Source organism: Colletotrichum paranaense, assembly GCF_030867605.1.
Source record: "Colletotrichum paranaense strain IMI 384185 chromosome Unknown Scaffold_8.1, whole genome shotgun sequence".
Lineage (NCBI taxonomy): Eukaryota > Fungi > Ascomycota > Sordariomycetes > Glomerellales > Glomerellaceae > Colletotrichum > Colletotrichum paranaense.
Genome location: NW_026848966.1, coordinates 2,235,133 through 2,250,445, shown reverse-complemented (window position 1 = coordinate 2,250,445; position 15,313 = coordinate 2,235,133). Strand labels below are relative to the sequence as shown.

The 15,313-nt window shown below is 51.5% G+C and overlaps 5 protein-coding genes across 5 annotated transcripts; 3 read left to right on the top strand and 2 right to left on the bottom strand.

Moving 5' to 3' along the window:
* Positions 1-3,101: 3,101 nt before the first annotated feature.
* CPAR01_10571 (uncharacterized protein) lies at positions 3,102-3,846 on the bottom strand (the record flags this gene model as incomplete). Its single annotated transcript, XM_060494831.1, has 2 exons — positions 3,102-3,227; positions 3,328-3,846. 2 exons carry the CDS (start codon positions 3,844-3,846, stop codon positions 3,102-3,104), a joined length of 645 nt encoding a protein of 214 aa, XP_060347013.1.
* Positions 3,847-4,318: 472 nt separating this feature from the next.
* CPAR01_10570 (alpha-galactosidase) lies at positions 4,319-5,783 on the top strand (the record flags this gene model as incomplete). The annotated part of the gene is made up of 3 exons (XM_060494830.1): positions 4,319-4,391; positions 4,480-4,726; positions 4,850-5,783. The coding sequence occupies 3 exons, from the start codon at positions 4,319-4,321 to the stop codon at positions 5,781-5,783; spliced, it is 1,254 nt and encodes a 417-aa protein (XP_060347012.1).
* Positions 5,784-6,825: 1,042 nt separating this feature from the next.
* CPAR01_10569 (unsaturated glucuronyl hydrolase) lies at positions 6,826-8,619 on the top strand (the record flags this gene model as incomplete). Its single annotated transcript, XM_060494829.1, has 5 exons — positions 6,826-6,912; positions 7,005-7,175; positions 7,217-7,452; positions 7,510-7,774; positions 7,837-8,619. The coding sequence occupies 5 exons, from the start codon at positions 6,826-6,828 to the stop codon at positions 8,617-8,619; spliced, it is 1,542 nt and encodes a 513-aa protein (XP_060347011.1).
* A 149-nt stretch (positions 8,620-8,768) lies between these two features.
* CPAR01_10568 (uncharacterized protein) lies at positions 8,769-11,509 on the bottom strand (the record flags this gene model as incomplete). Its single annotated transcript, XM_060494828.1, has 7 exons — positions 8,769-9,726; positions 9,778-10,304; positions 10,353-10,382; positions 10,448-11,055; positions 11,112-11,192; positions 11,244-11,314; positions 11,379-11,509. 7 exons carry the CDS (start codon positions 11,507-11,509, stop codon positions 8,769-8,771), a joined length of 2,406 nt encoding a protein of 801 aa, XP_060347010.1.
* A 1,046-nt stretch (positions 11,510-12,555) lies between these two features.
* On the top strand, positions 12,556-14,668 carry CPAR01_10567 (allantoate permease; the record flags this gene model as incomplete). Its single annotated transcript, XM_060494827.1, has 7 exons — positions 12,556-12,651; positions 12,789-12,985; positions 13,060-13,281; positions 13,339-13,351; positions 13,550-14,023; positions 14,085-14,095; positions 14,155-14,668. 7 exons carry the CDS (start codon positions 12,556-12,558, stop codon positions 14,666-14,668), a joined length of 1,527 nt encoding a protein of 508 aa, XP_060347009.1.
* Between the last annotated feature and the right edge of the window lie 645 nt (positions 14,669-15,313).

Here is a 15,313-nt window from a genome sequence, read left to right as displayed (position 1 = left end):
GGGATGGTTCGCAAGAGTCGCGTTCAACGGGGCAAGCGATACAGTCCAGCCTTGCGCTCGGTCGATGCTCTGAGCCCAAGTCAAGTTCGTTTCCGAATCCAGTGTACCTAAATGGGCGCGACTTTTATTGGTGTCGCTCGGAAGTCAACGGCTTGACGTAAATTGTATTTTGAGGGGTCGCACTCAAGTCTTTCAAGCCTGTTAGTCTGCGTAGACCAGATCTCGCAGCATTCCTCGGCCAAGGAATGGCTCTTGGTCTCTAGACTATCAAGCGCCAAATTCGGGAGGTAGCAGGCGGCTTCCATGGCGGATTCTCGTTTTCCCGCCTGGCAGTCGATGCAAGAGGAAGTCGTCCAGAAGCAGAAGCTATTCGACGGCATGCCATCTCGCCGGTACCCCGGCCATAGATGGGACGGTAGCTTCGTAACGGCATGCTGACCATGTTGTGCCTAGGCTCCTACGATTCGCCGTTCCATGTACAAAACGGCTTGAGCCAACAGTTCCCGGTTGAAGCAAATGCAATGGGAATTGGATTCCCATGTGATATTTCCAAGCAGTCAAGTGAATTGGAAAATGAAGGGGACTAAACTGATAGCACTGAAGAAAAGTGCCAGTGCAGTTTCCGGAGGCTTCACCGTTGTTGTTTCCCATCTAGAAGGACAACATCCTTTCTACTTCGTTTCCAGAGTATTCCTCCATGATTGCAACGCAAACACGGCTGAGAGCTCCACGGGGGTAGTGAAAACGATAATGCCTATAATGCATATCTTATCCAGCCGCAATACGACATCGTCAGAATTTCATGGGCGTGCTAGACGTGTTGGGCTGCCAAAGCTAGGCGACAAGAGTTTCGAGGGCATTTACTACTAGACCGGATACTAGGCATGGGTTCCGTATTGCTCTCGAATTCGACTCTGGAGCTCGACAAATCCAAGCGGCCGATGAGCCCCGCGAAGCATCGCCATCCACTGACCATTGGATGATTTCTGCCCAGCAATGACGCTCTCGATGTCGTTGATTGCACAGCGTCCAATTCCAAAATGGTTAGTGGCCGATCTCACGAGCCCGGAATTCAGCGTTTATCGGCCGAACCACGTTCTTCGGCTCTAGCAAGTTCAAGCTTGGTATTCTGCCCTGTCCAACGTCTTTTGACTCCAAGGCTAGACGTCTTTGGGAAGTAGAGGGGAAGAGCTAGTAAAGTGTGTGCACTGTCGTCCTCGAGAGCTTGCTACTAGCGAGGATGCCCCAAAATAGGGATGTCAGCAAGGATATGCTATTTTTCTTTCTTTTCAAGAATGCCATGCTGCTTGTAAGGAACAACCGACTCGGACAGTCCTCCTCATTACAGTCCATGGGTATGAACGACTGTTCGGCGAAATTACCGCGGTATCTAGACCAACCTTCGCAGGAACGACGAAGTGGGATTGCAATTCTGGGCATCTAGATCGCTGCCACCATCATACATAGCCCACATCACGAAGCACGTCCTGTCACCCCGGCTGTCTAGGGACGAACAGCGCCCGCTCCACAAAGCTTCCTTCCTGCTCCAGCCTCCGAGCTTCAGCAGCCCCTCTCTCCTCTGAGTTCCCGCCCGCCCCGGTGTGATAAGAGAGATCCTGCTCAAGCTGCACCATATCACAAAGCCTTGGCTCGGCCTTCGCCTTCCGGCTTGCGGAGGTAAAATTGCCGCGAAGAAGTGAAAAGGCCGGCTGGTTCCACGTCCACGTCCATGTTCTACGTGCTGACAAACGTGGTTTTCCTGGTTGGAAGGGGAGCTTTTTTGGCTTTCAGGGGAGAGGGGCCGGCCCACGGTTGGTGCTGGGACTAGAGGAAGACGCGTTTCTTTCGTGAAGTTGCTTAAACGCGCTTCGCGTCGCGCCGGGATTTTTTACAGCAAAGCCCAAGCCGATCTGAGGATAGTCTGTCTGAACGTGGATTATCTACTAGATGAAGCCGTTGTAGAAGTAATGGTAAGAACTTGCGAGGCAGAAGAGGCATTGAATTTGGGGAGTCGCTTTATTGGTCTTGTCTTGCGGCCACTTTGGGGGGAAATATCGAGTCAATCATTTCGGAATTGCCATTTTGCTCAGACACATAAATGCCTTTGAGCTACCCTCTCTTGTTGTCATTACAGTCAGTCACCTTAGCTCTCACCAGTCTTGCCAAACTCATCCTACTTGCAGTGACAGTCTACTTCGGATTCGAGACCAGGCAGACTGTGATGAAGATTTGACTCGGGGCAGCAACACACCCTCCCCTCCCAATTGCCCCAGAATGCTACAATGTCATCGGTGTCTCTCAGAAACCCATGAGAAGTGCGATCCAGACTCCAGGGGGGGCGACATGGTATTCTCGAGCCAGATCTCCCCGGACTGACGCCCCTCGTTCCCGGCGTCGGTCTTTGAGTTTGACCTAGTTCCGCCTCGGATCCAACGTCAAATCCGAGGAACACCGCGGATCGCGTGTGCCGGGGACAGGAGAGACTTCGCCACGCGGTATGCTGTTTGACTTTTCCATGGTGTGATGTCGCTGGATGTATGTTGTCGACTATCATTTTTCTTTGTCTTTGTTGCCCTTTTTCTCTGGTTGAGAGAGGTGCCCTCTGGCGGACTCGATATAGTTCAATCTCGCTCGGGACGAACCGTTCGTACATGTATGCATTCAGCTGTCGGCCTTACACACATCCTTGACTGGAGCCAAGTCGGGTGGGATAACCCGCAGTCTAGGGATTTGAAACAAGTGCGCGTGGGAAGACTTAGTAATACTACGATACGACTTGTGGTATTTGGCGCTCCAATGAGAATTTCCCTTTCATCTACCGGAAGATCCTGAGTTTACATATTCAAGTGGGAATAAAGTCAAATCTCGAACCTTCTTGGTAACCTTATTTGAGTGCCATCGACCTATCCCCCATATGTGGTGCGAAGAACAAGGTAATCCTAAGCGGCGAGTGATTCCGATTACAGCTCATGAGAGTTGAGCATTATGATTTATACGAAAACTGTTTACTCAAAGGCTGTGGGTGATGTGTCGATTTGCTTGGCCAATATTCTGAGGGCTGCCAGCCTTCGGATTCTCTCGTGTACAGTCTCTCGTCGAGTCTAACAGTATGGCAGAGACGTGTCAGAGCAGCTCCCAGCAATGAACTTCTGGTCGACCTTGGGCTTATCTGCTTCAAAGAGTTGCGCCGATGGATCAAGAACACGATTGATGATATGAACGACGCCCTAGGACCCAAACTCCCATTAGCACGATTGGTTCCGAACAGTTCGAATCGACATAAGTTGGAGATCTTGTTTCTTTTTGCAAAAAAAAAACAGAACGCACATTGGTAACCCTCAAATCTCCCTCCGTCACCGCCGCAACATCGTTCAACCACACCTGTCCATCCTTGACCTGCATGCCAACGTACAAGTACGACCCCGTCTGGATCCTAGTCGCAGTCTCGTTGAAGACACTCGTGAGAAGCTGCGAATTGGGCACGTAGTGGTGCTGCACCAGATTGCCGAGCCACCACTTACCCTTTGGCGTCGGCAAAAAGGTGTTGAAATACTGTCCCGTGTTTTTCTCAAAGGCGGCGTTCGAGGGCGCGAAGAAGGTGAAGTTCCAGGTGGGGACGGTGTCGAACGCTTCCGTGAAGCCCGCGGATCCGTCGAGAACCTCGGCGAGCGTTGTCAGGTCGCTCCTAGATTTGACAAAGTCTAGGAGCGTTGTCGTGTCGGAGGTCTTTGGGGGCACGTAGGTACCCGCCGGTTTGGATATGTAAGAGAGCGGTTTCCTCTCTGCGGCGGTCACCGCTGATATCGTTCCGAGAGTGAAGATTCTCAACAAATTGATAAGCTTCATGTTTTATGTGAATAACAAGGTTTGTCAAAGTAGTGTCGGGAGGAAAAGAAGTAAGATTCAACGACATGAGAAGTGGCAGTCTTTTACCGGCAGATTCACATGGACCAATATACCATGCTAAGTGGACCACAACACTCGTTGTATTCAATTCATTCCAAGTTCACCGCGACTAACCAATGGTCACCGGGTCAGTCTCCCGGGCCGGATCCATGCCCCGATAGTTGTCCCGGAATGCGGGGAACACGATGGAAAGATGATCCCCCGCAGATCGGGTCTTTCCCGGACGGGAAAGCTGCAGCGGAAATATCCTCCGGATGAAGTCGTATCTCTCTAGATGACAAGAGTTCATCATTTTCTCGAAAGGCCCCTGAGCTGAGTGTAGACCTTGGTTTAAAAGGGAGACATAGCTTCCATGGCGTCTTGATTCAGTCAACGTGCATGGATCCCATACTTCCCTACGAGAGTCCACACCATGCGATTTTTGACGTTCCTCGCTATCTTTACCGCAGTTCCCTCTACCCTAGGGGCCAGCAAGCCACAAATGGGTGAGAAAATCACCCGTCTCATAGAACTTGCAATCCAAAACTCAAAGTCAATGTCCTACTCACTTACATGTCCTTCGTTCCGAATTAGGTTGGAACTCGTGGAACACGTTCAAGCAGAATATCAACCAAACCCTGATTGAGGACACAGCAACAGCAATGGTAGAAAAGGGCCTAGCAAAGGCGGGATACAGCTACGTCGTCATGGATGAGGGCTGGCAGGCTCTCGAACGAGACGTCGAGGGCCGGCAGCAGCATAATGCTACCCGCTTCCCGTCTGGTATCTCGACACTCGCGGAGCACGTTCATACCCTAGGCCTCAAGATTGGTCTCTACAGGTACTGTTCTTACTTCCATGGATGCTTCTCATTCTGCCTCCCTCTTCTGCTTCTTTCCACTGGAAGAGGTCGAGCTGAAGAGCAGAAGGCGACTCGCGAAAACGAATGCTAACGAAAACCTAGTGACTCGGGAATCTTTGGCTGCGGCTTTACACCCGGCTCCTGGGGCTACGAAGAGCTCGATGCCCAAACCTACGCCGCCTGGGGCATAGACTATCTAAAGTACGACAACTGCGGCGGCTTCCACGCGGGTACGCACACCCAGCAGGAACGCTTCCAGACAATGTCGTCCGCCCTCCAAGCAACCGGTCACAAAATACTCTACAGTCTATGCCAGTGGGGCCACCAGTTCCCCTGGTACTGGGCGGACCAGGTCGGCGCTGCCTCATACCGTATGTCTGGCGACATTCACGCGCGGTTCGCGGAGGACAAGGCCAATATCTGCAAGACGGCGTACTGTCTTAACACCGGGTACGCCGGGGTGAGCGTGCTGACTATGATCCGGAAGATGAGAGAGATCTCGCCGTTCCAGGCAAAGGAGAGGGGTAGTTGGGCGGACATGGATATGTTGGAAGTAGGAGTCGGGTATAATCTCAGCGGAAAGATCGTGTACATGTCCGAGGTGGAGGAGCAGACGCACTTTTCGTTTTGGGCGGCGCTCAAGTCACCTCTCATCATCGGTGCCGACATCACGAAGATTCGGGATTCATCGTTAAGGATTCTACTCAATGAGGACATCATCGCCATCTCTCAGGATGAGAGGGGCGAAGCTGTGAAGTACTTGCCTAGGTTGTCGAGGGAGAACGAGGTGCAGGTATGGGGAGGCGCCATCGAGACGGGAGCGTACCGATACGTTGTCCTCGCCTTGAACTATGGGAGGAACAAGACGAGCATCGAGGTGCCGTGGAAGGAGGTTGAAGGGTTGGAGGAGTGTCCCGGTGGAGGTTTGAAAGTGAAGGATGTATGGGCTGATGGTGATTCGGGGATCGTCAAGGAGAAGATCACTTTGGAAGGGGTGGCGGTTGGGCAGACCAAGGTTCTCTTGCTATCTTGCTAGATATGCAGGAGGGTATCCTGGTAATTACATATCCGGCAGAGCTGCAACCAGTCCAAAATGAGCATCTGTGAGCCAACTCGTAGTTTAAACAATTAGATGGAGGTCTTCGGATGGGGCTTCATAGAAAAGAACAGAGTGTAAGTTTCTCATGTGTGTCTAGCCTTATTGATGCTTGTTTCATCTCTATATCTCGCTTGGACCGGATTGTCTTGAACTTGATAAAATCTAAGGCTTACAAGAAACAAACCAATCTCGAAGGTTGATGGAAAGAGGCGTGATCACAGACGGGTGAAAAAAAATCAGATTGAACTTGGTGACTGTATTAATCTCATGGTAGTAAGTCCCAGCCATGATCTTTGGTCTCCATGGAGAAAGCCTCAGTGATCGGCTTCCAACATGTTTGGGGAGCTAGAGGCCGAGGAAACGGCTATAGGACTGGCATCAGCGGCAAGCCTCAGTGTCTATTTCGTGGAACATTACACTAGTCTTTGTGTAATCCAATAGATTGATCCTTCCAAGCGAGGTCCTCGTTCATCCTTGCATCCCGGGTGGCTCGGCACTCTCAACTCTCCTATACCGGAGTGCGGAGCAAGTTCCGGACAATCCTCCGGCATCATCAACACAACGCAGAACATCCCACCAAGCACAACAAACCGCTTTTCATCAATAGGTTATGCGGCCCGAAAGCTCCACCGGCGGGAGCCGATGGGTGGTCTGTCAACTTGCGAGCCCATATTTCTATTGGGAAGGTTTGTCCGCGGGGACGTATCCCATGACTAAGGCGTTGTGTCTCTTGGCCGTAATTCCCATGGAGCCAGAGGTCTGGGAGGCGAATAGGATGAATAGGAAATTGATTACTTGAATGCGGTGCCCCAAAAGATGAGTTCCTAGTGAGTACGTTCCATCAGTCTCTTATGTCCTTTGAGAAAGCGGGCACTACAACTTGCTATCGATTACTCCAAGCCTGCCCACTTCGAAAGGAATCACAGGACAGAGAAACTTCAACCAAGTCAGAACTAGCAACATGACTCCTGAAGCCATCATGACAGAGAAAGTTCCAGTCACGAACAGCCTCAATAAGAGGTTAGTTGACGATGGCACGGACTTCAAGATGGGCGGCAACGCTTGTGTAAGTAAAATCGTGCTCTTAACGCCCTCATCACTATCGTCACCACCGCGGCCCCTCCATGCTAACGCAAAGTGTTTTCACCTCAACAACAGAAGCGCAGCAAACACGGCCAGGAGAATATAGAAACAGTAGCCGGTCTCACGACTCCTCCGTTCTCTTCAGCAGAGATCATCAAGCAGGGAGAAAAGTCTCTGACGGCCTCGCTCTTCTCCCCCAAGGTCACAGCCAAGATCTGGGGCGTGGCAAAACAAAGCTTCTCATCGGTATGAGCAACTCCCCTATGAGCTGCCGTAAGAATAGAAAGCTCCTTCATCTGCTAACAAATATTTTTTTCGGTGCGAAGTCTTCGCCACCAACCCTTTTCCCAGAGTACACCAAACCAGGCGGCACAAAGTACGTCTACCGCGAACTGGACTTTTGGACCTCGGGCTTCTTCCCCGGGTGTCTCTATCTCCTCCTCGAGCGAAGGCGTAGGCATCCCCATCTCTTGAAACGGCTAGGCTGGTCAGCAGAGGATGAGCCCAACTTACTACATCTCGAGTAACTCCCCCAGATGCCAATATTCCAAAACTTCAATCGACTGACCCGTGCACCAAGGTTCGCCTGTAAGTGGTGGACAGAAACCCTCCACCCCAACGCAGAGCTCAAGACGACGCATGACCTGGGCTTCATGATCTTTCCCTGGGCACGACCCGCGTGGGAGCTTTCGGGTGACCGCAGATCCTTCGAGACGGCTTTAACGGCAGCTAGGTCGCTGTATAGCCGATTTGACGCCACCGTGGGATCCATCCGGTCGTGGGACATCTGTGTAACGAAGCGATACAAGTTCCTGGACCCGAGTAAAGACTTTCTCGTGATCATTGTAAGCACCACCTCGCGACTACAGCCAACACTCTGTGAATTGTATTATTAAACGGAAGCCAGGACAACATGATGAACCTCGATGTGATCTTCTGGGCTGCTTCCCAGCTTGGAGACGATGACATGTGGAACGCGGCTGTCAAGCACGCCGAAACGACGAGGGAGCACCACATTCGCCCGGACTCTTCCACCTTCCACGTTGTCAACTTTGACCAGGCGACCGGCGTGCCAAAGGAAAAGATTACAAATCAGGGACATTCTGACACATCCTCATGGTCGAGGGGACAGGCGTGGGCTGTCGCCGGATTCGCGCAGACTTATGGCTGGACACGGGACAAATCTTTCCTCGATACAGCCATCTCGTGTGCGGACTATTTCCTTGAGCAGCTCCCTTCGAGCGGGATCCCGCCGTGGGACTTTGCTGCGCCCAAAGACATGGCACAACCTCCGGATATCAGTGCCTCCATGATTGCGGCGTATGGCATGTTGCTCATTCACGAGGCTCTGACGGCGCTTGGAAGGCCATCAACGTATCTGAAAAGCGCCATCGGTCTCACTCGCGCTACCTGTAACAACCACATCAATAGTGGCGGATTCTATGTGAAGTCTCAAAGGTCGATCGATACGGTCGAGCACGGCACGGTGGTTGAAGAAGTAGGTTGGGATGTGGAAATGGGGGATGAGCCGGAGACCATATTGAATGGGGCAACCATCAACAACTACGAATTTGCGCCGCGAAGGTGGGCAAACCACGGACTGGTGTATGCTGACTACTTCTTTCTGCTGGTGGGGAACAAGCTTCTGGAAATGGGCGTCCCAGAGTTGTTTGACGAGAACCGGTCTTGAGCATTTGAATGCGGAGAATGACTGAAGTGTATTTAGAGAGTCTTGTCTGATAAATTATTCGTAAATGATGTAAATATGCATCTTTAAGTCTGAGCTTATAGAGCCAATGGATTGTGTTTATCGCCATCATTCGCCTGCAGATGCGTTAACTACTCTTTGTCCGAGAACATACTAATTCGCTGGTTCGGCAAGAAGGAGTAGTCCAAGTAAGCGTTGAGATCCTCAAAATCTCCAACTGGGTGGTGTATGTTGTCATGGTTATTTACAACGCCGACGTCGAAGTGATCGTATTCATTCGCGTGGCTTGGCATTATCGCACCGCCAGGCACTGGTGACGGCATGGCCGTCGGGCCTCTGCTCGCACTTTGCGCATGGAACGCTATCGGAAGCGGAGGAAATGCCAGAGATATACTGTCAGGGGATGCCTCTTGTTCAAAGTCCATGGTAGAAGTTCCAAGGCCGCCGACAAAGGACTCTTGGCCGGTGCCTTGACTCGGCGAGAATGCAATATTTCGATGATTCGATCTAACACGAGACACCCTAGGAGTCCTTGGGTTATCTCTAGTCGGCAGGGAGATTGCGTCTGGACGGGCATCATCCGAGTAGACTGCCTGCCGTATGTCGAGCATTCCCCTGCCCTGATGCCGCGCTTGAACCAGCCGGCCAGCGAATTTGGATGCTAGGTTGTCGGACACATCGCCAAGACCGTTCCATCTTTGAGCTATAACGTTAAGACTGTTTACTAGTGAATCAAAGCCATCCGGAAGAGCAACGTTGTAGTAGGATGAATGGGCCAGAAACATTCGTCCACAGATGAAGAGGCAAAACGCGAATTGTGGGCTGATGACTTGCCGCGAATCTTGTAGAAATTTCTCGGCAATGATAGCCACCTCTGTTGCGGCAGCCATGCACGTTTCGGCACTAGATGCTGAAGGTAGTCGTATTCCAGTAGCTTGCCATTCGGGCAACGGATAGGCGACGCCCTGATGAAGCAGCACTACGCTCGAATTGTGCGTCAGGTGAGCGAGAGTGAGATTGGGGTCCATGATGCCGTCCACGTTGAGAACGCATGCCTCCCGCCACTGTTCGGGAAGGAATATTTTCCACCTGTAGGGTGTCAGTGTCTCTCTCGAAATCAATGATTACTGGAAGACTCACTGTACGAGACGCAAGTCAAGTTGTTTGAACTTCATCAACCAGACTTGTATCTCGTGTGACTTGGAGACATCAATAGCTTGCTGAAGAAAGAAGGACGTCACCAGACTAAGACTCTCGGTGGCTTCGATGCAATACGCAAAACCTCCGAGTGAATCCTGAGCTGCCTCTTCTAAACGCGCGGTAGGAAGGGTTCCACTGGAACCGCTGGACTGATCAGCTACACCGAAATATGGTGTTGGGGTTTGGAGCGGTTCTCCATTCTCCCAAAGCGCCCCTTCGCAGGGTAGACGTCGTTTCACGTCCGCGCTGGTGAGAGAAAAGTTCCAACCTGTTGCGACACTGCAGAACCTGTCCATCAGAAAGATATTCCAGAAAACTCGACGCCTCTCTTCTTGTTCGCTCCAGCTTCGACATAGCGGCAGGAATGCCATACGCTTCACGAGATGATTCGCAGCCGGTGGTTGGTCTTCGTCTTCGACACTGAGCTGTAGCTGCTCAACTGTTCGGGTCATGCTACCAACGATAGACTAGAAACACGTAAGTATGGACCAAATCTGAGGCGACGTGCCACTAACCCAAGCGGATGGACCTCTGCCACTGCCGATCTGTGTTCATTGATCAGCTAAGTTATTTGAACTTAACTTGAATACATATTCGGGACTATACTCACGGTGTCAAAAGCAATTATTGTCAGAGCTTGAAGATTCTCCACTGAGAAGGACTCCATGCTGTTCAGTATCGCAAATTGCCGACATCTTCGTGCCCTGCGTGTCTTTTCCTCATGCAGTCCTAGGCGGGGATCTTGGGAGAACCTTGCGCACAAAGAAACTATGGCATGAAAGATGGTGTTGAGATGGGGACGTTGGGCTGGGTCCTGCATCCTCTCCCGAAATTGGCGCACGTGAAGCATAGGAATCCAGGGGTGAATATTGGAAAAGTAAATATCGACAAGAGCGTCCATGAGGTCCAGCTCTGGCAGTAGGTCTGCTTCGGTCATGGGATCGAAATTGAGACTTGTTCGCGCTGGCTTTTCCGTCGCCTTTCCCGGAGTGGCAGTGTCTTTCGTCGGAATGGTTGCAAGTGTTGTCAACGCAGGCTCTCCACCTTCGGCCAGGGTTGCGAGAGTGTTTTTGAGCGCAGTCGTTCTCTCGTTGAGCGACACATTCGAAGAGTCGTCTTGGCTCGGACTGGGGGCATTACGGCTGGCTGCCGAATTCAAGCAGTTGAAGACCTGTTGCCACAGGACTCCTTGACCTAGGAACATGTTTTCGAGCGTGGCTTTAAGCAGATATCAGCTTCATGATAACATTTTCAAAGACTCGCCAGACGCATACCGACTCTCTGGCTGAGGTTCTCAACGGCACCAGTGCGCAGTCCCGGTTTTGATCTTCTGTCATCGTATACACATTCTACATCTGGATATGGAATTAGGTAAGCTCCTCATTGGCGTCAGAGCAGAGACTGACTGTATCGTACACATGCCGAGCAAGGCTGCCGCCTTGAGCATCTAGCCTTCTTCTTTCGACAGGATTGACAGCTTAAGACGTCGTATCAGCAAGAATTGGTCGATTGCGCCGTGGTCAATTCGGGAAGTATCTCACGCGGGGCCTTCAGTATCCACGCCATTCGCTTGCGCACTTGAGTTTGTCCGCCTCTTCTTGGGTCGGGGCTGGCTGTCTTCCTCGCCGCCTGAGCGACCGGACAGCACCTCGTCGTCGTCTTCGAAGACCATCGCGCATACAGGAACTGCAGAAGGAAAAAAGAGTCAAGAATGAGGAGGGAAATTGAAGGATGCAACGACGGGAATTTCCTTCCCTCACATTCTTTTCCAGATCATGGCAGGAGCTATCTAATTGATTCGTCCATCTCCCGTCACTATCCAAACCAAGCGAAGACGCCGCTGTCGCAAGCCACTTTTGGGGATCATGTCGGGGTAAGACCTGAATGTGGAGAAGGTGCATGCGGGGAAGAACTAGGCATCCCTCACAATAACATGCCACTGGACCGCTAAAAGAAGCCACTATGGAGGGGATCCTTGACTTACGAGCCTGTTGATCGTCGCTGTAACCGTTACTTTTCCTCGTCTGAACGCTTCTGAGACTGTAATACTACAGCCGTAGAGGCCGGATGAACGACTTGACCATGAGCATTTGAGGGTTTGAAAGAGACATCATATCCTTAGATCTTGACTCTAGCTTCACATGGCATGAATTGTCCTTATTCAGATCAAATTTTCTCACTTGATGCTCATGGTAGTAACAGCAATTGGCCGGGAGTTAACATAGGCGCGAGGTACGGAAGATGCCTCCTTAAAAAGACGGATAAGCAAGTAATCTCGACAACCTCGGATAGTCAAAATGACAAGAGGAGGCCGGGGAGCTTAGCGTAACCCCGAATCTTGATCTGTCTAGTCTCAACCAGAGCCTTCTGCCGTTACACTAATGCATAGCAACGCCCCCGGTCTCTGAACTGACGATCTGCCCACCAACCCCAGCTCCGGGCGCGGGCGAGGTCCCGGAGACTGCCCCGAGCAGACATTCCGCCCGCAACATTTGCCCCGGATCACCATCAGTCCACGTTTTTGTTCCCTAGGAGCGTCTCTGACTCCGTCGTTCCGGGCTCGTGAAAGCTGGGGTCCCCAGAGTTTCAATATTGGTTGCATATAGAGGCTTACGATCCAGGGAAATCCGGGGTAAGCCAATATCAAGCAGCCTCAGTTACAATAGGTCTGAAGAAGAACAACTCCATTGCACTGCAGCAACCTGAGCGCCGTACATCATGAAGCAGGGTCATACCGACAAGGAAACTGGCGACAATGCCATCGCGCCGGCACCTTCTCATGTGGCTTATGAGCACCAGGAGGGAGACAAGTCGGTGAGTTTACTCCTTCAGTATCGCAGAACCATGGCTCAGTCGTAGAAGAGGAGGGTTGAAGGTGACGTAGGGGTTGGGGAGCTTTCGACTACCATGCATTTCATATGGAGATAGCATTCGGCTAATACACCCCACAGGCCAACGGATATGCTGATGCTCAAGCGATCTATGTTGACGACAAGACAAGCAAGGAGCTTTTCTGGACAGTTAACAGACGAATCCTGGCTTGTATGCTGGGCACATACTTCTGCCAGTCCCTCGACAAAGGCACCCTTGGCTTTGCCTCCATCATGAACATCAAACAAGATGCCAACCTCGTGGGCCAACAGTTCAGGTAAAACAATACCTTCTATCCGTAACCGGGAAGAGAAGGTTTCGAAGAGCAACAGCTTACTTTCTGTTAACTAGCTGGCTCGGAACCATTCTGTATATGGGTGTTCTCGTTGGAGAGTACCCGACCAATTTGCTTCTGCAGAAACTCCCCGTCGCAAAATATCTCGCCGCCAATGTTTTCTGCTGGGGCATTGTAATTGCATGCTCGGCTGCCGCCAAGAACTTCACAGCCTTGATGATTGTCAGATTCCTGCTCGGAGTATTTGAGTCTTGCGTTCAGCCGGCTTTCATCATCATGTTTGTCAACCCTAGCCGCCTGAATGGTAGACAATCCTGCTGACACAAAACTTATAGGACTTCAATGTGGGTATGTAGTTACCCTGTCTCTAGCTCCAGTATTCCTCCTGTCTTGCTAACAAAGAAACTGCAATTTAGTACACAAAAAGAGAACAGTCAATTCTGACTTCCCTGTGGTACTGTATGAGCGGAGTCCAACTAATGGCACGTCTACATCCTTCCAAAGGCCTGAAGCCTCCACAACACTCGACTAACACAAGCAACGTAGATCGGTGGCATCATCGCCTGGGGGGCCTCTCACTACAATGGTCATGAGATCAAGTCATGGCAGCTTTTGTTCCTCGTTCTTGGCGTGGCGACCTGCGCCTGGGGCCTCTTCATCGGCTGGTGGCTGCCCGACTCGCCCATGGCGGCCAAGTGCTTCAACGAGGACCAGAAGCGCCTCATGGTTGAGCGTGTGCGGGCCAACGAGACGGGCATTCAGAACAAGACGTACAAGCGCTACCAGATGATCGAGACCGTCACCGACCCCGTCGTGTGGTGCTACGTCATGCTTCAGGTCACTTCCACCCTCATCATTGGCGGGCTTGGCGTCTTCTCCAACCTCATCATCTCCTCGTTCGGATTCACGTACCTGCAGACGCAGCTCTTGAACATTGCACAGGGTGCCGTCACCATCATTGTCATGGTTGGCAGCGCGACCTTGGCTACTTGGTCGAGGCAGACTGCCTGGGTCATGCATGTGAGTAAAAGCCAAGAATTGCTCACTGTAAAGAGCCGAAGCTAATCCTTCTCTCATGCAGGGATGCACAATGTTAGTAAACAACCGTTCGAAAGGAAATACGACGCAATATGCTAACATCTAGAATAAAGTCCCGCCATTATCGGCACAGCCATCATCTACAGCATCCCACCCAGCACTAGTAATCGCATCGGTCTCCTCATCGCCTTCTACTGCACCCAATTCTACCTGGCCGAGGGCAACCTCATCTTCTCCCTCATCTCGCGCAACGTCGCGGGCCAGACCAAGAAGTCGACGACGCTGGCCATGACCTTCATCGGCTGGGCCGCGGGTAACATGACGGCGCCCCAAATCTTCCAGGCCGCCGACGCCCCCCGCTACCGCAAGGGCTTCACGGCTCATTTCTGCCTCTACGTCCTCTTCAACCTCTTCCTCGTCCTCCTGCGCTTCCTCCTCGTCCGTCGCAATATGGCCAAGCGCAGGGCCGCTGCTGCCGCGGACCCGGCGAACATGGCGGCCGAGGAAGTTGAACAGGACGTCGGCAAGGCCGGGGCTGTCGGGGCTAATGACGAGAAAATTGAGCACTCGAACGCGTTTGCTGATATGACGGATAAGGAGAACCCTGACTTCAGATATGACTTCTGAGCAGTGTATCTAGGCTTGAGTGATCTGGCCTTACATCGGCCTTATCTCCGGATGGCATGGTGCAGTTGCGGAGAATACCGTAAAGTGCGTGGTTCGAGACGCAAAAGCGTGTGGAGGTGTGGTGGATTGCACAATGATTTGCCATTTAATATATAACTCTCATTTCTACTACTGCTACCATAGCCATGTTGGTTTTCTCATTAGCTTGAGGTATTTCGCTCTCTATCTTTCCTCAAATACCATACTTTGAGAGGTTTTGTGATGGGACAACTGATGTAGTAATTATAAGGACGACGATTGTGTGTTGACCGACAACCTATTCTTCCAGCTTAGCTGGTCAAGATGTATTGACACGGGGCAGACAACGCTGGCATTGCGGACTTGATGCTCAGTGTTCAATGTTAGTCACCCAGTTAGATAAATTACAAAATAGTCATATCTATCTACATCCAATGCAACTCGTAGTTGAAGCGCCACAAGCCGTTGAAATGTCTCACCATCGGTTCCCGCTTTTTGCGCCTCATCACACCCCTGTCTCGTGTCAGTTGCCCTTAGTCGAGAAAATATCGCGGCCCTCCACACCTCATCCACGAACTTGAGCACAATTTGCGCCACCGCTCACATCCAAGGACATCCACTTGGAAT